The 22,023-nt window shown below is 37.6% G+C and overlaps 1 protein-coding gene across 2 annotated transcripts in view; it reads left to right on the top strand.

The window, feature by feature from the left end:
• The window catches only part of HSPH1 (heat shock protein family H (Hsp110) member 1), a 33,482-nt gene extending 13,829 nt beyond the window's left edge, over positions 1-19,653 (top strand). For both annotated transcript variants that reach the window (XM_027775678.1, XM_027775677.1), the window contains exons 9-18: positions 187-293; positions 537-670; positions 4,415-4,623; positions 9,859-9,990; positions 12,447-12,584; positions 13,177-13,302; positions 16,417-16,524; positions 16,634-16,753; positions 16,966-17,127; positions 18,745-19,653. In XM_027775678.1, the coding sequence (XP_027631479.1) occupies positions 187-293; positions 537-670; positions 4,415-4,623; positions 9,859-9,990; positions 12,447-12,584; positions 13,177-13,302; positions 16,417-16,524; positions 16,634-16,753; positions 16,966-17,127; positions 18,745-18,951 (1,443 nt within the window). In that variant the 3' untranslated portion in view covers positions 18,952-19,653. The remainder of the gene's footprint in view (positions 1-186; positions 294-536; positions 671-4,414; positions 4,624-9,858; positions 9,991-12,446; positions 12,585-13,176; positions 13,303-16,416; positions 16,525-16,633; positions 16,754-16,965; positions 17,128-18,744) is intronic.
• Positions 19,654-22,023: the final 2,370 nt, after the last annotated feature.

The following is a 22,023-nucleotide window of genomic DNA, read 5'->3' as shown; positions in this document are numbered from 1 at the left end:
ATTTCCTCTAGAGCATGAACATTCACCAGACAGACAGATAGAAAGTCATGGTCAACCATATGGGAGTCTAGCACCTTAACCACCGTGCCACCTGCTGGTCTCCAAAATTGCATTTTATATTAAAACATGTGGAAACTGTTCATGTACTAATGATTTTCTTTTTGTTTGTTTCTTTTTCTTTTTAAGTGTGCAATCCTTTCCCCGGCCTTTAAGGTTAGAGAGTTTTCTGTCACTGATGCAGTTCCTTTTCCAATATCTCTGGTTTGGAACCATGATTCAGAAGATACTGAAGGGTATGTAGCAGAAAAGAACTTTTAGATTCTATATTTTAATATAAAAAAGTAAAATTAACAAGTGACTTCCATGGTAGTGTGAATACCTGGATCCTTCAACCAAACCTACCAAAATATTGTCTCATTTTAGTACTGTCAATGCTGAGCTAGAATCAATAAAGATTTTAGAATGTCTCATTTCTGTTTGTGTAGCACAGTCAGCTTAAGTACTTGATCTACTGAAGGCCTTTTCCTTTCCTCTAGGGTTCATGAAGTGTTCAGCCGAAACCATGCTGCTCCTTTCTCAAAAGTCCTCACTTTCTTGAGGAGGGGGCCGTTTGAGCTAGAGGCTTTCTATTCTGATCCTCAAGGAGTTCCATATCCAGAAGCAAAGATAGGTAAGCAGTTAATGGTATATATTTTGTACTTTTAGGTTAAGGCTTAGCTTATCATACAATATATGCATTTAAATATTTTTCTGAGTAATGTCATGTGGAAAATAATTTCATATCAAGACATTTTCTACTTCATAGTGATGGAGGAATCTCTTCATTTCACTGATGGCTTATGTCAGCGGTCCCCAATTTTTGCATCAGGGACCAGTTCTGTGATAGTTGGGGTTTTTTTTTGGGAGGGGGTGTGTAAGTATTACATTGTAATATATAATGAAATAATTAAATGCAGCTCACCGTAATGTGATATTTGCTGCTGCTTCTCAGCGCCAGCATCACCACCTGAGCTCTGCCTCCTGTCAGATCAATGGAAGCATAAGAGTCTCATGTAAGAAGCTTACAGCCTAGTTCCCTCACATGCACAGCTCACGATAGGGTTCGTACTACTGTATGAATCTGTTGATAATGCTTCCACTGATCTGACAGGAAGTGGAGCTCAGGCGGTAACGTGAGCAGTGGGAAGGAGCTCTAAATACAGATGAAGCTCTGCCCTCTCGTCTACCACTCACCTCCTGCCATGCAGCCGGTTTCTTAACAGACCAAGGACCAGTACCATTCTTTGACCCTGGGTTGGGGACCTCTGGCCTATAGAGATGAAATGACTTATTCTGCTCTTATTTCCAAATATTAATACCCAGAAACACATTGGTATGTTTTATATTGCGATATAGTCTATACTTTAAAGACTACTGACTGCTTTGCATGCTAACTGTTCTGGTTGGAATTTTATCTTCAGGATGTTACTTCTAATGTAAATCCATGTCAGAGACTGTTGCAAAGCTACCTGACAAATGTTCCTTTGTATTATAATCATATATATTCTCATAGTATTTTTTTGGTACAATTTTCTTTGGGACATTTGACACTGTCTACTTTTACTTATAGTAACTCTTTCCCAGTCGGAGATAAAATTTGCCACTATTGAGAGGTCTTTTTTAGGACATGCCCTTACCCAGTACCTTTTATTTATTTATTTATTTTTTAATTTGCTATAGTGTACATGTATACTCAACAGAGAGAGACAGAAGCAGAGAGAGAAAGGAAGTGAGAGAAACCTCCAGGGGGGCTGGCCATACTATAGTAGTCCCTTCTCCATTGTCGTGGGATTTTGGGTACACATGCACAGACAGACATCCATACCCAACCAGTGCATTTTTCAAGCCTCTGGATCTGGGAGTCAAGTGCAGTCGGCCATGTGGGATCTAGGCCCCAGTCTTCTTAATCGCTGTACCACCTTCTGGTTCTCCCCTACGTGTTTGGTTTGTTTTTTTTTTTTGGAGAGGTTTTTGCCACAGGGTGTGTGCACTCGCCAGACAGACAGAGACATCGAGACAGAAAGTGAGAAATCACCACCCAGAGGGGATGGTCATGCCGCAATCCCTTCTCCTCCATTCTCCTCTCGGGATCTTGGGCACGCATGCACACGCGCCCGGCGTGAGTTTTAAGCTACCAGGTCTGAGACGCGAACTGCGGTCGACCACATGGGAGTCCAGCGACATAGCCATTATGCTAACTGCTGGTTCCCTCCCCTACGTGTTTTTATAAAGAAATGATTTGAAGGAGTCCAGTCTGGCCAGTTGTATCTTTGTTATTAAGGTTAAAGTGTTTTGACCCAAAAGTTTTTTTTGTTTTTAAAACAGCTTCCATGAGTTTATTGTTTAGGAAAATTGGATATGTTATTGGATATAGACTTAAGGTTTTTTTTGGGGGGGCGGTTCGCTATAGGGCACGTGCACTCACCAGACAGACAGAGACATAGAGACAGAAAGCGAGAAATCACCCCCCAGGGGGGATGGTCACGCTGCAATCCCTTCTCCATTCTCCTCTCAGGATCTTGGGCACGCACGCACATGCGCCTGGCGTTGAGTTTTAAGCCACCGGGTCTGGGACATGAACCGTGGTTGACTATGTGGGAGTCCAGCGACATAGCTATTACGCTAACTGCTGGTTCCCTAGACTAAAATTTTGATAGGTTGGATTCTATGTATTAACCCCCCCAGCCCCCCATTGTGCAGAAGATACAACCATCTCTTTACAATGGCGTCTGATTTTTTCATGTTCACCAAAACTGAAAACACTGAAAATACTTGAAAGCAGTCTTCTAGTCCCACCCTTGTGTGAGTATTGTTGGATGCCTCAGAGTAATTGCTGTTTCTTTAAATAGATCTTTTAGCAATTATTCCTGAATTTGTGATTTGACAGCTTTTCAAGATATAGTCCATCATCTTTAAGTGACCTGGTAATTAAATCTGCTTCCTGTGTGTTCTTATAAGAAGCATTTTAAATAAAAGGTTGTTAGTCCCATATAGCGTTTTGGACATAGTAAGTTAATACTTGTTTTTGGTTTTGTGGTCTCTGGAATATCAGTAATATTAGTGGAGGTGATAAGTAACACTATTTAGTTCTGGAGTATATGCTCATTGTAAACATTTAACCAGCCTAATTCTCCAAAGAAGAATGGATAGGTTAGGTAACTTGTAGCAGCCAGGATTCACATCCAGTCTGGGTTAAAGTTTATATTCTCTACCATTCCTCAGTAATGCTTTGAAACTACTCTCTTATGAATAATTATTTCACACCTGGATGTTTTGATTCACCTCTCCCATTTAAAAATAACAGAATGTCGGGACCAGCATTAGCGTAATGGCTATGTTGCTGAACTCCCATTTAGTTGATCGCGATTTGAGTCCCGAACCCGGCAGCTTAACCTCACATGTGTGCGTGCATGCCCAAGATCCCGAGAGGAGAATGAAGGAGAAGGGATTATGGTGGGACCATCCCCCTGGGGGGGTGAGTTCTTGCTTTCTGTCTCTCCGTGTCTCTCTGTCTTTCTGGTGAGACACACACCCTATAGCAAAAACCTCTCCAAAAAAAAAAAAAGAGCAGAATCTTTTGATTCTTCCATTGGAAGAATATTTCCTAACAGACTCTCTAGCATTGAAATTCAGCAAGTGCTTGATATTCAACTGCTGTATACTTGCTAATAGACTTTCATGTCTAGTTCTCACCCACCTAGAGACATAGGTAGAAGGAGGCAGAGACTGCCTTACATCAGCATCTGACACACAGAGTCTGCCTTGTAAGTGTTCAATGAACAGTTAAAAAATACTTTTGCTTTTGGAGTTTTTTATGGCATTATCCTGGCCTGGTCATGATGTCACTGGCTCTACAATGTTAGCAGCCATGTGGAAGACTGGGGATTCAAATCTGAGTTCAGTCAAGCATGCCCACAATTCTGGCTGGCAAAAAGGTTGGGGAAGGGAATGGGAGAAGAACTTGGTGTGATGAGACTCTATTGAGGGTGTTTGTGTCTTCCCTCCCTGTTTCTTTCACAGAAGAAATAAATTAGTGGAGTAATCTCAGATATTGTAAGTATACTAGTTAGTATTTTGAAACGTTGTATGAGAGATCTAAAGAAGATTATGAAATAGTGAAACTAAAATACATGCTATTGTGGCACAAAAATTTTTAAATTTGTTCATAGCTTAGTAATACACATTTTTATGAACTTTTTGAAGACCCCTTGTATTTATAGCATAGTATTAAAAGACTTTTAAGTTGGGAGAGGATGGGGAGATTTTAGAATAGCAGTACTTTCAAACTTCATTGCATAGCCTTTGTATTTTTCTTATTTGTTGTCTTTACAGAATTTAGGTTCAGTTCTAAAATTATCCATTTCTTTTGCTCTAGGTCGCTTCATAGTTCAGAATGTTTCAGCACAGAAAGATGGAGAAAAATCTAGAGTGAAAGTCAAGGTGCGCGTCAACACCCATGGCATTTTTACCATCTCCACAGCATCTATGGTGGAGAAGGTCCCAACTGAGGAGAATGAAATGTCTTCTCTTGAAGCAGACATGGAATGTCCAAATCAGAGACCACCAGAAAACTCAGACACTGAAGTAAGTTTGTGGGTAAATTTTTGTATTTGAATATAGAGTTGACTTAGTTCTAAGCTTCTAGAAGAGTAGGGAAGGGTTAAAATTAAAATGTTTTTCTTCATAAATTTTGATCAGAATTTTGGCAATTAATTGTAAGTACAGCTTGGAATTTAGTGAATTGTTATTAAATTCTGTGTAACTTGAAGTATGCAGTATATGACATGACATTGTAATTAGAATAGGCAAAGTTACTTTGGGCTTTTTTTTTTAAGACACTGTATGTTGGTAAGTCAAATGTTGATTAATGGTTAAAAATTCTTTGAGAGATTATTAGAAAAATTATTTAGTGAGATCTCAACTGAATATTATAATTTTTTGTGTGGAAAAACTGTCTTGGTTTCTGAGAACTTGTTTTTTTACTTTGTTTTCTATATTGTGGGAGGAAGGAAAAGTGTGTATAGTAAGAGTTACTTCTATTGTCTTAATTTAGACTTCGATTAGCATGAGTGTTAGTTCTATGTGGGCAACAATTTTAGGAAGCTGAACATATTCCAACATATTCCAACTATTACAGTTTAATTTCTAGGGAAGAATTATAGCTTACACTATTGAGAGGTCTTTTTTAGGACATGCCCTTACCCAGTACCTTTTATTTATTTATTTATTTTTTAATTTGCTATAGTGTACATGTATACTCAACAGAGAGAGACAGAAGCAGAGAGAGAAAGGAAGTGAGAGAAACCTCCAGGGGGGCTGGCTGTACATGTATACTCAACAGAGAGAGACAGAAGCAGAGAGAGAAAGGAAGTGAGAGAAACCTCCAGGGGGGCTGGCCATACTATAGTAGTCCCTTCTCCATTGTCTTGGGATTTTGGGTACACATGCACAGACAGACATCCATACCCAACCAGTGCATTTTTCAAGCCTCTGGATCTGGGAGTCAAGTGCAGTCGGCCATGTGGGATCTAGGCCCCAGTCTTCTTAATCGCTGTACCACCTTCTGGTTCTCCCCTACGTGTTTGGTTTGTTTTTTTTTTTTGGAGAGGTTTTTGCCACAGGGTGTGTGCACTCGCCAGACAGACAGAGACATCGAGACAGAAAGTGAGAAATCACCACCCAGAGGGGATGGTCACGCCGCAATCCCTTCTCCTCCATTCTCCTCTCGGGATCTTGGGCACGCATGCACACGCGCCCGGCGTGAGTTTTAAGCCACCAGGTCTGGGACGCGAACTGCGGTCGACCACATGGGAGTCCAGCGACATAGCCATTATGCTAACTGCTGGTTCCCTCCCCTACGTGTTTTTATAAAGAAATGATTTGAAGGAGTCCAGTCTGGCCAGTTGTATCTTTGTTATTAAGGTTAAAGTGTTTTGACCCAAAAGTTTTTTTTGTTTTTAAAACAGCTTCCATGAGTTTATTGTTTAGGAAAATTGGATATGTTATTGGATATAGACTTAAGGTTTTTTTTGGGGGGGCGGTTCGCTATAGGGCACGTGCACTCACCAGACAGACAGAGACATAGAGACAGAAAGCGAGAAATCACCCCCCAGGGGGGATGGTCACGCTGCAATCCCTTCTCCATTCTCCTCTCAGGATCTTGGGCACGCACGCACATGCGCCTGGCGTTGAGTTTTAAGCCACCGGGTCTGGGACATGAACCGTGGTTGACTATGTGGGAGTCCAGCGACATAGCTATTACGCTAACTGCTGGTTCCCTAGACTAAAATTTTGATAGGTTGGATTCTATGTATTAACCCCCCCAGCCCCCCATTGTGCAGAAGATACAACCATCTCTTTACAATGGCGTCTGATTTTTTCATGTTCACCAAAACTGAAAACACTGAAAATACTTGAAAGCAGTCTTCTAGTCCCACCCTTGTGTGAGTATTGTTGGATGCCTCAGAGTAATTGCTGTTTCTTTAAATAGATCTTTTAGCAATTATTCCTGAATTTGTGATTTGACAGCTTTTCAAGATATAGTCCATCATCTTTAAGTGACCTGGTAATTAAATCTGCTTCCTGTGTGTTCTTATAAGAAGCATTTTAAATAAAAGGTTGTTAGTCCCATATAGCGTTTTGGACATAGTAAGTTAATACTTGTTTTTGGTTTTGTGGTCTCTGGAATATCAGTAATATTAGTGGAGGTGATAAGTAACACTATTTAGTTCTGGAGTATATGCTCATTGTAAACATTTAACCAGCCTAATTCTCCAAAGAAGAATGGATAGGTTAGGTAACTTGTAGCAGCCAGGATTCACATCCAGTCTGGGTTAAAGTTTATATTCTCTACCATTCCTCAGTAATGCTTTGAAACTACTCTCTTATGAATAATTATTTCACACCTGGATGTTTTGATTCACCTCTCCCATTTAAAAATAACAGAATGTCGGGACCAGCATTAGCGTAATGGCTATGTTGCTGAACTCCCATTTAGTTGATCGCGATTTGAGTCCCGAACCCGGCAGCTTAACCTCACATGTGTGCGTGCATGCCCAAGATCCCGAGAGGAGAATGAAGGAGAAGGGATTATGGTGGGACCATCCCCCTGGGGGGGTGAGTTCTTGCTTTCTGTCTCTCCGTGTCTCTCTGTCTTTCTGGTGAGACACACACCCTATAGCAAAAACCTCTCCAAAAAAAAAAAAAGAGCAGAATCTTTTGATTCTTCCATTGGAAGAATATTTCCTAACAGACTCTCTAGCATTGAAATTCAGCAAGTGCTTGATATTCAACTGCTGTATACTTGCTAATAGACTTTCATGTCTAGTTCTCACCCACCTAGAGACATAGGTAGAAGGAGGCAGAGACTGCCTTACATCAGCATCTGACACACAGAGTCTGCCTTGTAAGTGTTCAATGAACAGTTAAAAAATACTTTTGCTTTTGGAGTTTTTTATGGCATTATCCTGGCCTGGTCATGATGTCACTGGCTCTACAATGTTAGCAGCCATGTGGAAGACTGGGGATTCAAATCTGAGTTCAGTCAAGCATGCCCACAATTCTGGCTGGCAAAAAGGTTGGGGAAGGGAATGGGAGAAGAACTTGGTGTGATGAGACTCTATTGAGGGTGTTTGTGTCTTCCCTCCCTGTTTCTTTCACAGAAGAAATAAATTAGTGGAGTAATCTCAGATATTGTAAGTATACTAGTTAGTATTTTGAAACGTTGTATGAGAGATCTAAAGAAGATTATGAAATAGTGAAACTAAAATACATGCTATTGTGGCACAAAAATTTTTAAATTTGTTCATAGCTTAGTAATACACATTTTTATGAACTTTTTGAAGACCCCTTGTATTTATAGCATAGTATTAAAAGACTTTTAAGTTGGGAGAGGATGGGGAGATTTTAGAATAGCAGTACTTTCAAACTTCATTGCATAGCCTTTGTATTTTTCTTATTTGTTGTCTTTACAGAATTTAGGTTCAGTTCTAAAATTATCCATTTCTTTTGCTCTAGGTCGCTTCATAGTTCAGAATGTTTCAGCACAGAAAGATGGAGAAAAATCTAGAGTGAAAGTCAAGGTGCGCGTCAACACCCATGGCATTTTTACCATCTCCACAGCATCTATGGTGGAGAAGGTCCCAACTGAGGAGAATGAAATGTCTTCTCTTGAAGCAGACATGGAATGTCCAAATCAGAGACCACCAGAAAACTCAGACACTGAAGTAAGTTTGTGGGTAAATTTTTGTATTTGAATATAGAGTTGACTTAGTTCTAAGCTTCTAGAAGAGTAGGGAAGGGTTAAAATTAAAATGTTTTTCTTCATAAATTTTGATCAGAATTTTGGCAATTAATTGTAAGTACAGCTTGGAATTTAGTGAATTGTTATTAAATTCTGTGTAACTTGAAGTATGCAGTATATGACATGACATTGTAATTAGAATAGGCAAAGTTACTTTGGGCTTTTTTTTTTAAGACACTGTATGTTGGTAAGTCAAATGTTGATTAATGGTTAAAAATTCTTTGAGAGATTATTAGAAAAATTATTTAGTGAGATCTCAACTGAATATTATAATTTTTTGTGTGGAAAAACTGTCTTGGTTTCTGAGAACTTGTTTTTTTACTTTGTTTTCTATATTGTGGGAGGAAGGAAAAGTGTGTATAGTAAGAGTTACTTCTATTGTCTTAATTTAGACTTCGATTAGCATGAGTGTTAGTTCTATGTGGGCAACAATTTTAGGAAGCTGAACATATTCCAACATATTCCAACTATTACAGTTTAATTTCTAGGGAAGAATTATAGCTTAAATGAAGAGGCGGGGAGTATAATAATTTTTAGTTAAGATATGAGAAGGTATAGTAGTATCCTGTGGTTACTGTTAGCCATCTTAGTACATTTAAGCAGTGCTATTATCCTAAACCTTAGTTTCATTCTCCTCTAGACAAAGCTCTTCAGTGTAATGAGTTAAATGACTCAATGTCGTATACTCTCTTAATCCTAGTAGCACCTTTTGAGTATTAGAAATGCTTTGCTTATACACCCTTCAGTGTTTGCCTTAGAGTCTTTGAAGCTTTCTTAAAATATATATATATATATGAGAGACTTCAGAGTGGGCAGAAAGTAGCATTGTGTTTCAGGCTTCTCCCAAAAAAAGATCATAACACTGATTTATTGGGGATCCAAGGCTGCTGAAAAGTAAAATGTTAAAACATTTAGGTTTTTTTCCCTTCTTTTCCTTAACACATTTTTTAATCAGAATTGTTAACAGGTTGCATTTATTCTTTATCTTAAGATCTTTTAAATATCACAAAAAGAAACTGGGCACAGAGAGTCTTTAGAAATATCTATAAGTTGAAGTGATATCCCTTCCAGTAACTGATGGTTGGCCATTTTGTATAACCATTTTGTAAGGTGAAGTAGAGATATGTTGAGAGTCATGATACCTGCTGGTGAAATTAGGTTTCAGAAGCTCGTTTCTGGGAAAGAGTCCTGGAGTGGTAACCTGTTTCCTGTGCTCTTGAGAATGAATGCCTGTACAAGGTTAGGTGAAAGTTTTGTAAAGGGGAGATCTTGATTGTCACCACATCAATCAAATGTTCACTTATGTTATTTAACTAGATTAACCACTGTCGTTCAAAGAATTTCTTACAGGTTTTAAACTCCTCAAGTATTTGTATTTTGCATTTATCCAGTACCTTTTCTCCTTACCTAATAAGATTTCAGAAATTGAGTGGACTGTCTTTGGTGCCCTATAACTTTTTAAATTTATACAAGTACACCTGCTTTCTACATCCTTTGTGCCTGGGCTTTCATTTCAGAAAAATATCCAGCAAGACAACAGTGAAGCTGGAACACAGCCCCAGGTACAAACTGATGGTCAACAAACCTCACAGTCTCCCCCTTCACCTGAACTTACCTCAGAAGAAAACAAAATCCCAGATGCTGACAAAGTGAGTGACTCTTTAGTTCGTTCCATTAGACAATGTTGCAACATGTAATCATTAATGATAATCATTAAATCTGCAGTTTTAAGAGCAAACACCAAGTTATTTCATTTGACGTAGGGTTTTTTCCTGCTAGTTTTCTATGTGTTATTCAACTAAAACCAGCTAGAGATTCTCAAGTTCAACTTTGGGAATTGAATATTCTATTTTAGACCTAAATGATCAATAATCATTCTTCTTGGAATGATTAACTGTCATTCCAAGAAGCAAGAGACTAATGCAAAGAATTTGTGGTCTTCTGGAGGGCAGAGATAGCTTGCTAATGCCAGAGGTGGAAATAGATACAGCCCAGTGCTGTGTGATTAGTTTTCATATATTTAATCAGATGATAAATACATGGGCTATAGGAGTCTAGTAAACATTTTTTTCTCCTCTCAAGTCATCTATCAAGTTTAAGTAAATTAATTATGGTTGTCTGATAATAGCCAGATTGCATTTCAGAGTAAGTGTTCTCTTGCCCTGCTTCCACAGTAGATACTGGAAATCAAATAGTGTTATGGGTCTTAAAAAATGGGAACTTCCAGTCAACCCTTTAAAATTCATGTTCAGACAGAGGCCATTGAGAAGTTTCCATTGTTACACCAGGTCATCCTCTGCTTTGTAGAATTTTGTCTTCTGTGTAAGTTGTATGTAAATTATCAAACTGTTGGTAGTTTGGTTTTTCTCATGTTCCTTACCCTCAGGCAGGTTACATGATTGTTCTTTGGGGTCAGAATGGGTTTTCTGCTAGGTAAAAATGTTAATAGTTTTTTAATTTCCCCATCACTTGATTAATCCCAAGGACTCCAAATATGAGGTATGGATCCCAACTGATTTCTGAAAGCCACCTTTGTTTCTCCTGTTGAAAGTTACATGATAATAGTGTAATTACCTGAAAAAATAGCTTAATTTCAATATCACTTCCCTTGATGTAGGGTAGTGACTGACTTCATGCCAGTAGTATCAGTATCTGTCCAGAACATTGCATTTTATAGAATTTCATGTTTTTAACTGTTGTGGGACCATCAGGACCTGTCTAGAATGTGACATTTCATAGGACCTCATGCTTAGTCCTAGGTGGGACCACTAAGTCTCAAGTCCTTTGGAACATTATCCATTACCTCTTTGGGAAGGGGTCCTCATCTGTTCTACATTGGAATGCCATTTTGTAATACTGGTTTTGTCAGTACTTGGTTTAATTTTATACAGCCAGATAGTCCTATCTAGACTTAACTATTACATGTGTACAATTATTCATTTGCTTCTGAGTATCTGTTGCAGTCGGTGTCTCGTTAGGTATAGGTGTCATCTGATTCATTTTTCTTTCTTACGGCTCATTCCGTTAGAGCATGCCAATATATTGGAGCATTTTCATGTGCGCTAAAAGGAAGAAGACGTGAAACTGCAGGCTGACTAGCCATATAGCTTACAGTACTGGATAAATACGTAATTTCTAAGAAAAGTGAAATATGAGTCTGAGAAACGTGTTTTTAGTCCCATGATTTTAGGAAATCATTGAATTTCTTGTTAGTTCCAATTTTTCAATGAAGTGCTTATGATTTTAACATCTTTTATAACTCCCCCAAGTTATCCCCTGAGTGATTATTGTTCCTCATGAGCTAGTCTCTCTTCATTTTACTTTACTAGAGAACCAGAATTTGTGTAAACACACCTTGGCTATCATTTGTACAACTGTTTTCTCAATTGTGTCCTCTGTCATTTGTGCTAGTAGGAATCTGTAGAAATAGAAATCATAGAAAAGGGCTGGGAAATTATAGAACACAGGAGATACTTACTTCTTTAGCCCTGTATTTACACACATTGAAAAACCTACAGTAAAGTGTTAACCTTTGCTGAATCATTCCATTTGCTACTTTGAGACTCTTTGATCTCTTTACTTTGTAAAGTTGTTTATATGAATGATAGGAATAAGATGTATTTCTGTGTTTGCGTTTGTAATATCTCCAATGAGGACTAAAATTTATATTACAGGAATTGAGTCAAACTCAACATGTTTGTTAGCATTTGTTAAAAATCTATCATAGGTGACTATAAAGCTATGAATAGCTGAATGATTTTGCCATTTCACGTCTGGGATTCACAAATATACTTAAGGGTTTGGAATGTTAAGATCTGTGTATGTAAAACAAAAAGCTTTAGCAGGAGAGGTTTAAGTCTGATAAGAGAAAAATACCCGGGCAAATTCCCGAAGGAAGGTATGGCGTATTTAAGTTTAATGATAGTCCTGATTTAAAATGCACAGGAATTAAATGACCTTATAGTAGACTCTTCCAGCTTCATGATTTTAGGGACTTTATTTTTGCCCAAGTCATCATTAACTATGGTTAAAAAAAAAAAAAAAAATTGTTTTTAAAGAATTGTTTAAGAATTTCCCCCCTTTTTTTTAATCCCCCCTTCCAAAGGCAAATGAAAAGAAAGTTGACCAACCTCCAGAAGCTAAAAAACCCAAAATAAAGGTGGTGAATGTTGAGCTACCTATTGAAGCTAACTTAGTCTGGCAATTAGGGGAAGACCTTCTTAACATGTATATTGAGACAGAGGTAAGTACTTAAATGAAATACTTTTGTTTTGTAATATATAGTCGTTTGGCTCTGTTACCCATATTTGAAATAGATAAATGACTATAATTTTTCCATTAAACTATGTTGTGCTTTTTTGAAGCCCACAATGAAAGAATAATATATGAAATAATTGAAATTCAATTTTATGTTACTGAGATGAGAGCACTGATTAGGAATTTAACAACGTATTGATAGTATATTCATCTTTGGTTTTGAAATGTAGTGGCAAAGTGATGTGACCATATGCATAGACCAGTATTGATTCCAATATGAGGCATCTGTGTAGCTACATCGTAGAAAACAAAACTATATTTAAGCAGTTATATTAAGGGTTTTTCCCTTAGCACTAAATCTGAAATGTGAAAGCTGTGTAATTTATAGTGTAATGTTAAAAAATAAAAAAAAAATGAACTAGAGAGTTTGTGGGAAGAATGTTATGAAATATAAATTGGAACTGTTGATACGAATTTGTTTTGTATGATTTTGTATGTGTTTTTAAATACCAGAGTCTAAATAGTAAAGTTAAACTTGATTTATTAAATGACTAAGGACTTTTTCTGTTTCCTGACAGGGTAAGATGATAATGCAGGATAAGTTGGAAAAAGAAAGAAATGATGCTAAAAATGCAGTGGAGGAATATGTGTATGAGTTCAGGGACAAGCTGTGTGGACCATATGAAAAATTTATATGTGAACAGGTATGTTTTATAGCTATTTTTATTCAGATAGATTTTGAAGCCTGAATTAGATTATGTAATTTGAGCTTTTGAAAAGAGAAACGCAATTTGAAAATAGAAATGATATAAACAAAGGGGGAAGCGAGGCTTACCTAGTGATAAGTAGTTTTGTTTTACTCTGGTTACCTAGCAGCTCTTCATTTTTACTATTCAGAAGGTGGAACCCATCAAACATTGACTCTTTACTTTGTAAAGTTGTTTATATGAATGATAGGAATAAGATGTATTTCTGTGTTTGCGTTTGTAATATCTCCAATGAGGACTAAAATTTATATTACAGGAATTGAGTCAAACTCAACATGTTTGTTAGCATTTGTTAAAAATCTATCATAGGTGACTATAAAGCTATGAATAGCTGAATGATTTTGCCATTTCACGTCTGGGATTCACAAATATACTTAAGGGTTTGGAATGTTAAGATCTGTGTATGTAAAACAAAAAGCTTTAGCAGGAGAGGTTTAAGTCTGATAAGAGAAAAATACCCGGGCAAATTCCCGAAGGAAGGTATGGCGTATTTAAGTTTAATGATAGTCCTGATTTAAAATGCACAGGAATTAAATGACCTTATAGTAGACTCTTCCCGCTTCATGATTTTAGGGACTTTATTTTTGCCCAAGTCATCATTAACTATGGTTAAAAAAAAAAAAAAAAATTGTTTTTAAAGAATTGTTTAAGAATTTCCCCCCTTTTTTTTAATCCCCCCTTCCAAAGGCAAATGAAAAGAAAGTTGACCAACCTCCAGAAGCTAAAAAACCCAAAATAAAGGTGGTGAATGTTGAGCTACCTATTGAAGCTAACTTAGTCTGGCAATTAGGGAAAACATGTATATTGAGACAGAGGTAAGTACTTAAATGAAATACTTTTGTTTTGTAATATATAGTCGTTTGGCTCTGTTACCCATATTTGAAATAGATAAATGACTATAATTTTTCCATTAAACTATGTTGTGCTTTTTTGAAGCCCACAATGAAAGAATAATATATGAAATAATTGAAATTCAATTTTATGTTACTGAGATGAGAGCACTGATTAGGAATTTAACAACGTATTGATAGTATATTCATCTTTGGTTTTGAAATGTAGTGGCAAAGTGATGTGACCATATGCATAGACCAGTATTGATTCCAATATGAGGCATCTGTGTAGCTACATCGTAGAAAACAAAACTATATTTAAGCAGTTATATTAAGGGTTTTTCCCTTAGCACTAAATCTGAAATGTGAAAGCTGTGTAATTTATAGTGTAATGTTAAAAAATAAAAAAAAAATGAACTAGAGAGTTTGTGGGAAGAATGTTATGAAATATAAATTGGAACTGTTGATACGAATTTGTTTTGTATGATTTTGTATGTGTTTTTAAATACCAGAGTCTAAATAGTAAAGTTAAACTTGATTTATTAAATGACTAAGGACTTTTTCTGTTTCCTGACAGGGTAAGATGATAATGCAGGATAAGTTGGAAAAAGAAAGAAATGATGCTAAAAATGCAGTGGAGGAATATGTGTATGAGTTCAGGGACAAGCTGTGTGGACCATATGAAAAATTTATATGTGAACAGGTATGTTTTATAGCTATTTTTATTCAGATAGATTTTGAAGCCTGAATTAGATTATGTAATTTGAGCTTTTGAAAAGAGAAACGCAATTTGAAAATAGAAATGATATAAACAAAGGGGGAAGCGAGGCTTACCTAGTGATAAGTAGTTTTGTTTTACTCTGGTTACCTAGCAGCTCTTCATTTTTACTATTCAGAAGGTGGAACCCATCAAACATTGACTCAGTCTGTGGCAACATGATTTGTGGGGGCTAGAAAGAAAAGTAAGAAAATCTTTGCTTTTAAAAACCACTGACTTTTTTTTTTTTTTCAATGATGCTGCCCCATAGGTAGCCGTCATTGTTTTTTCCTGTAAGACAGAGGCTACAGCACTGTGCCAGAGGTTCCAAGTACCATGTGTCCCTGCATCCTTGTCTTTACCCATTAGTATGGCTGAGTAACCCCTAGAAGTACAGCTGTGAAAGGCAAGACTTAAAACAAAAAATGGCACAATAGAAATCTAGGATGATTTAGGGATTGATTGATTTTTGGGGGAAGGTTTTTACTATAGGGAGTGTGCGCTCACCAGAAAGACAGAGACAGGAAGTGAGAAATCAGACACTCTGCAATTCTCCTCTTGGGATCTTGGGCATGCACGTACACTTGCCAGTGAGAGTTTAAGCCACTGGGTCCAGGACTTGAACTGATGTCAACTGCATGGGAATCCAGCGACATAGCCATTACACCACCCGCTGGTCCCAGGGAATGATTTTTGAAGTTAAAAGGTCATTTAAACTTAGATTAGATGTCTCATTTTAGTACTAAGGTTATCGACCATCTTGTAACACAGTTCAATTTTTAGATCTGCCCTGGGTTTTTATGATTGGAATTCTGTAGTGTAGAAGTGATATGACCAGGCTAGATCTTGCAGAAAGTACGTCTCTTACGTGTGTGTCTAAGGTCCTGAGAAGAGAATGGAGCAAAAGGGATCTCCGTGGGAGTGATTTCTTCTTCCTTCTCACTGTCTCTCTGTATCTGTCCAGTGAGTACATACACTCTATGGCAAAGAGCTTTAAAAAAAAAAAATACGGTAGGAATGACCCCCCCCCACATGTTTTAGTGATTAGATTATCAACTTGTATAGTTTCCTTTCAGTGCTTAATAGTTTGGAAGTACATAGCAAGTCACTAAGAAAGATCTAATTGTTTTGGAGAGTAAGAAAAAAAGTTGATTTCCATAACCACATTTCAATGTGTGGATTGTCTAAAACTGGGCTTCTAGGGTATCTGAAGTCAACAAGAGCAGTTTCCCAAAAACCCAGTGTCCCCTGTGTAACAAGACAGAGAAGCCAGGAACTCCTTCACGTATATAATAGTACATGGAGCTAATAAGTACTTCTCCTTCTTACCATTTCCGTTAAGATCTAACTCATCAGAGTGCCTTTGTGTATAAGATTAGCCATCTATGCTTACACTTCTGGGACTGCCTTTCTTGTGAAAACTGAAGTAAGATTGACACTAATCTTGACATATTTTATGTAAAGGATCATCAGAATTTTCTGAGACTCCTCACAGAGACTGAAGACTGGCTTTATGAAGAAGGAGAGGACCAAGCTAAACAAGCATATGTAGACAAGTTGGAAGAATTGATGGTAGGTCCTTTTTTCCTAAAAAGTGGGATGTCTGTTGTAAACCGATTGTTAAACTATTAGGTCTTTAGGAAAGACATGACAGCTGTTAATTTATTGTGTTCTGTTTTAGAAAATTGGCACTCCAGTTAAGGTTCGGTTTCAAGAAGCTGAGGAACGGCCTAAAATGTTTGAAGAATTAGGACAGAGGCTGCAGCACTATGCCAAGATAGCAGCTGACTTCAGAAATAAGGTAAACCAGTCTTTCTGTAAATAGGGTTTTAATAAGCCTAGATCTTAGTAAGCTACAGTGTAGGCTGACACATCTTCCTTGTTAAAAATAGTCTTAAGTGAGAAATTTCTGTATTTGAGATCAGAAGATTTGAACTTCGTAGAAAGCTGGATCAATTTAAATGCTACTATTAAATACTCGAGTCTACTGAATGACCATATTTTTCTGTTCAGGATGAGAAATACAACCATATTGATGAGTCTGAAATGAAAAAGGTTGAGAAGTCTGTTAATGAAGTGATGGAGTGGATGAATAATGTCATGAATGCTCAGGCCAAAAAGAGTCTTGTTCAGGATCCAGTTGTACGTGCTCAGGAAATTAAAGCAAAAATCAAGGTAAGTGTTACTGTTTCATGTTTACTGTGGGTTCTCTTGACTCAGGTTATAATCGTTTGGGGGCTGACAGGCAGTCTGGTGGTGAAGGGCGCTGGACTCCCACGGCTGACTGCAGTTTGAGTCCTGGACCTGGTGATTTGCTTTCTCACTTTCTCTCTCGCTGTCCCTCTCAGGTCAAATTAAAATAAATAAATACATAAATAAAGCTAAATAAAATAATTCTTTGAGTTATAAACATTTGACCCTTAAAACAGCCATTTTTCTTATAAAACTTATACTTTATTCCTAGACCACCATTCTTAGTTTATTATTGATAACATAAAATATAGAATATTTTATGAGCTCCTGTTAAACTTCCACTTCTTCATTTATTCATTCAGTTTGACAGATACACACATTGAGATGCAGCTATTTGAGGGGTTAAGCATTCAGAGTACAAAGTAAAGTCCCTGCACCTATGGAACTCTCATTCGAGACACACAGGGAAACCAGCATTAAGTTTAGTGTCATATATCAAATGGTGTTGGAATAAAGTAGGGTAAAGGGTAGGAAATTCTAGGCAGTGAAGGGGACCCAGGGAAGGCCTTCTGGAGAAGAAGAGCCAAGGAAGGAATGATCCTCAGATACAGTGACGCCTAAGAAAAGGACATTTTAAACTCCTTTTAAGTTTCAAGATATAAACTCAAGCTCTTTGTGCATTAGTTTACTTGATTTTAAAGCTATTTAACTTTGTTAAACCATTTTCCTCCTTCAGTAATGGGGGATCATAATCCCCACCTTTGTTTGAAATACTGTTAGAAGAATTAAATGAGGAGTAACATACATACATATATATATATATGTATATATATACATACATATTTATGAGTGCCTAGGTAGTCCCTGATACATCAGAGAAGAATATTCTCTCTTTTTTTCCCCCCCTTTTTTTGTAAGAGAAAAAATAGGGCTGGGGAGGGAGTCTAGAAGCAAGCAAGGGACTAAGTAGGCCAGAGAGAGGGGAAGGAAATTCTTTTTGACAGGGTGTTGCCTTTGTGATTCTCTGCCTCCTCATCTATGCTAGGACCACAGATGCAAACTATGCATTCTCTTTAGGCTGGTCTGGGTTCTGAACTTGGGCCTCTGTGTGGCCTTAGCCTTTTTCTACCACATATTCCTCCACACCTGACCCCCATGTCTTTTGACCAGACTTCAACCTATGGTTTTGGGCAGGTGTGGTGAGAAGATGGAATTATTTAGTGTATGATTGGAGTTGTTGAACACTACTGAGTCATATATATGAGGGAAGTAATTGAAAATGGACTGGGTGAGACCAGAAGATGGTGTAATGATTATGTCACTAGTCTCCCACATAGGCAACCATGGTTTGAGTCCTAGACTGGGCAACTTAAAATGTGCATTGTGTGTATGCCCAAAATCCCAACAGGAGAATGAAAGAGAAGAGATTGTGGTGTGGCCATCTCCCCTAAGGAGTGATTTCTCACTCACTGTCTCTCTGGCAAGTGCATGTTCCCCATAGCACAAATGTCTTTTAAAAACAAAGAAAAGAAAGAAAAGAACTGGACTGGGTGGATCCGAGCTAATCTGATGACTAGTTTTTTGTTTCTGTTTTTTTAGGAATTGAACAATGCTTGTGAACCTGTTGTAACACAACCCAAACCAAAAATTGAATCACCCAAACTGGAAAGAACTCCCAATGGCCCAAATATTGATAAAAAGGAAGAAGATTTAGATGGCAAAAATAATTTTGGTGCTGAACCTCCACATCAGAATGGTGAATGTTACCCTAATGAGAAGAGTTCTGTTAATATGGACTTGGACTAGATGGCATTAAATTGGCTTATTCCTTCACCTAATAAGATATTTTTGCCATAGTATGTGATTCTACATAACATACTGAGACTATTTATATTTTCTTTTTTAAGGATGTTTAGAAATTTTGTGTATTATATGGAAAAAGAAAAAAAGCTTAAGTCTGTAGTCTTTATGATCCTAAAAGGGAAAATTGCCTTGGTAACTTTCAGATTCCTGTGGAATTGTGAATTCATACTAAGCTTCTGTGCAGTCTTACCATTTGCATCACTGAGGATGAAATCGACTTTTGTCTTTCAGAGGAGAAAAAAAAAAACTGTATTGCTTGTTCACGAGGGCTGTAATTAAAATCTTTAAGCATTTGTTCCTGCCAAGGTAGTTTTCTTGCATTTTGCTCTCCATTTCAGCATGTGTGGGTGTGGATGTTTATAAACAAGACTTAAGTCTGGTTTCATAAGGGCTTTCTAAAATCAATTCTCTCCAATAGGATATGACTTTTTGCTTTGGTATTATTAAAAATTCAACAAGTGAAACAAAAACTAGTGAAATGTGTTAGCAGCATGCAGAACAAAACTTTAAGATTATCTCTCTCACTATCCAGTACATTGTCATGTGAAGGTGTGAAAACAGAAGAAATGTTGATCCTGTTGTAACTGGTTGTGAAAACTTTTATGAGCTTTAAAATAAAGTTCATCTTATGGTGTCATTTCTAAACTCTTAGTCTTGTCACTCATTTAAAATGGGATTGGAGAGAAGAGTGTGAATTATTGTAGCAGAAATGAAGTTACTTAGTATGAAAATAGAGTTTTTCTTTTTTGCTCCTTATGTATTCTATTTGTTTTCTATGTGAAAATGGCCTTTTCTCCCTTTTGACAGGTTTATCTATGTGGGTATATATGTTACTTTGTTGTAAGCTGTTTTTTTAAAACCATGCCCTGAGAAACCAGTAAATATAATTCAGTATTATAAGTTCACAGCTGTGATCAGTTCTATTATTAAGAGAAAACTGAAAATGTTTTAACTTTTCCCACTCTTGGTGGATTTAGGTGTTTCTCAAGTTTTTGCTGTTCTAAATAATGTAATGAATCTTGTCTATCTGGTTATGCCACATGCAAAATTGTAGTGGGGGCCACACTGCCCACGAGGATGCCATGGTTCATGCTCCCTTAAGAATGAGGGTCAACTTCCCTTCAGATTATCTTTTAACTAAACCAATCTGTTAAAATAGTTATTGTTTGTTTTTCATGAATTATGTACTCATTCTCATTGATGATGTTTGAATATGTTCTAAGGATATTGACCCATTTACCAGCTATTCAGTGCTTCCCCACTCTAATTTCTGCTTGCTTTTTTAAAATTTTTTTGCCATAAGGAAAATGTGCTTGCAGGTGAGAGACAGAGAGAGAAAGTGAGAAATCACCCCACAAGAGGGATCCAGTCTCCTCTCAGGATTTTGGGCACACGTGCACATGCAGCCACCATGATTTTCAAGCCACAGGGTCTAAGATTTGAACTATGTGGGAGTTAAGTGCCATAACTACTACACCACCTGGTGGCCCAATTTCTGCTAACTTTGTGCCATTTTGGTGTTAATCTCTTAGGATATTTCTTAAATTTTACTTTTTAAAGATGCAAATTAATGTATACGCGATAGGCATTTACCTTTTGAGAGGTGAAGATGGGCTAGTGTTTCGTGTATAATTGGAAGCTCATAAAAGCAGAAGATGAAAGTTTTTTTGGGGGGGGGTTTGCTATAGGGCGTGTGCGCTCGCCAGAAAGACAGAGAGAGACAGACAGGAAGCGAGAAATCACCTCTCAGGAGGGATGGTCATGCCGTAATCCCTTCTCCATTCTCCTCTCGGGATCTTGGGCATGGGTGCATACGCACCTGGTCTGAGTTTAAGCCGCTGGGTCCGAACTCGAACTGTGGTTGACCACATGGGAGTCCAGCGACATAGCCATTATGCTAACTGCCGGTCCCAAAAGATGAAAGATTTTTTAAAATATGAATGGGGGGACCAGCAGATGGCATATTGGTTATTTTGCTGGACTCCCACATGACCGACCCTGGTTCGAGTCCCGGACCTGGTGGCTTCAAACTCATGCCAGGTACATTGTTTGTGTCCAAGATCCCAAGAGGAGAATAGAGGAAAAGGGGTTGTGATGTGGCCATATGACCATACATGGGGGGGGGGGGGATTTCTTGCTTGCTTTTTCTCCAACAAGCAAATGTGCCCCATAGCATAAATCCCTCAATTAAAAAAAAAATGTGAAAACATTTCTTGTACCCCAAAACAGAATTCAGGATAACAGGAAGCACCAGTCTGGCCTAAATCAGTCTCTACATCTCAATATCGCTGTCTCAAACAATTGTACTATATGCTTAGTAACCACCTAGAATCCTCAGAATGTGCCATTTTGGGTAAATGTTTAACATGGGATTGAGTTTTATATTTAATTTTCACTTGTCACTTTGTGATATTTCTAAAAATGACCAATCCTTTTAATAACCCAATAATGAATAGAGCTGAACTTTAAGTCTAGCTCATCATGAATATTGGTTATGTCCAAGCAATGATTAACCCTTTGTAGGTAAAATCCCTAACTTACTTTTTACTGTCCTTGATTCTTTATTAGAAAGGAGGCTGTTGGGGCCAGCAAGTGTTGTGGTAGCTAAGGTACTAGACTCCAATATGGCTGACCACATTTTGAGTCCTGTACTCAGCATTTTGAAAATCACACTGGTTATGTGTGCATGTATGCCCAAAATCCTGAGAGGAGCCTGGATTAAAAAGGATAGCAGCATGGTCATCACTGCTGAGGGTAGGGGAGGTGAATTCTCACTTTCCCTCGTTCTATCTTCTCCAACAAGCATGCACACTATGGCAAAAACCTTTCGGGGGGGGTAAAAAAATTTCATATGAATAATCTGGTTTATTATGCCTTGCTACATAATAGCTTATCAAAAATTATTTTCTGAAAGGCCAAGAAATTAGCATGAGTTCCTATGATTAATGGCTGGCTTTTGTAAGAAGGATTGAAGATATTTTTCTACATTGTTTACGATCCGCCTGTAGGTTTCTA

This window comes from Tupaia chinensis, unplaced genomic scaffold (genome assembly GCF_000334495.1).
Source record: "Tupaia chinensis unplaced genomic scaffold, TupChi_1.0 Scaffold000597_1, whole genome shotgun sequence".
Classification (NCBI taxonomy): domain Eukaryota; kingdom Metazoa; phylum Chordata; class Mammalia; order Scandentia; family Tupaiidae; genus Tupaia; species Tupaia belangeri.
Note: the sequence above shows the minus strand (reverse complement) of the source record. Positions and strands in the feature narration are given on the sequence as shown.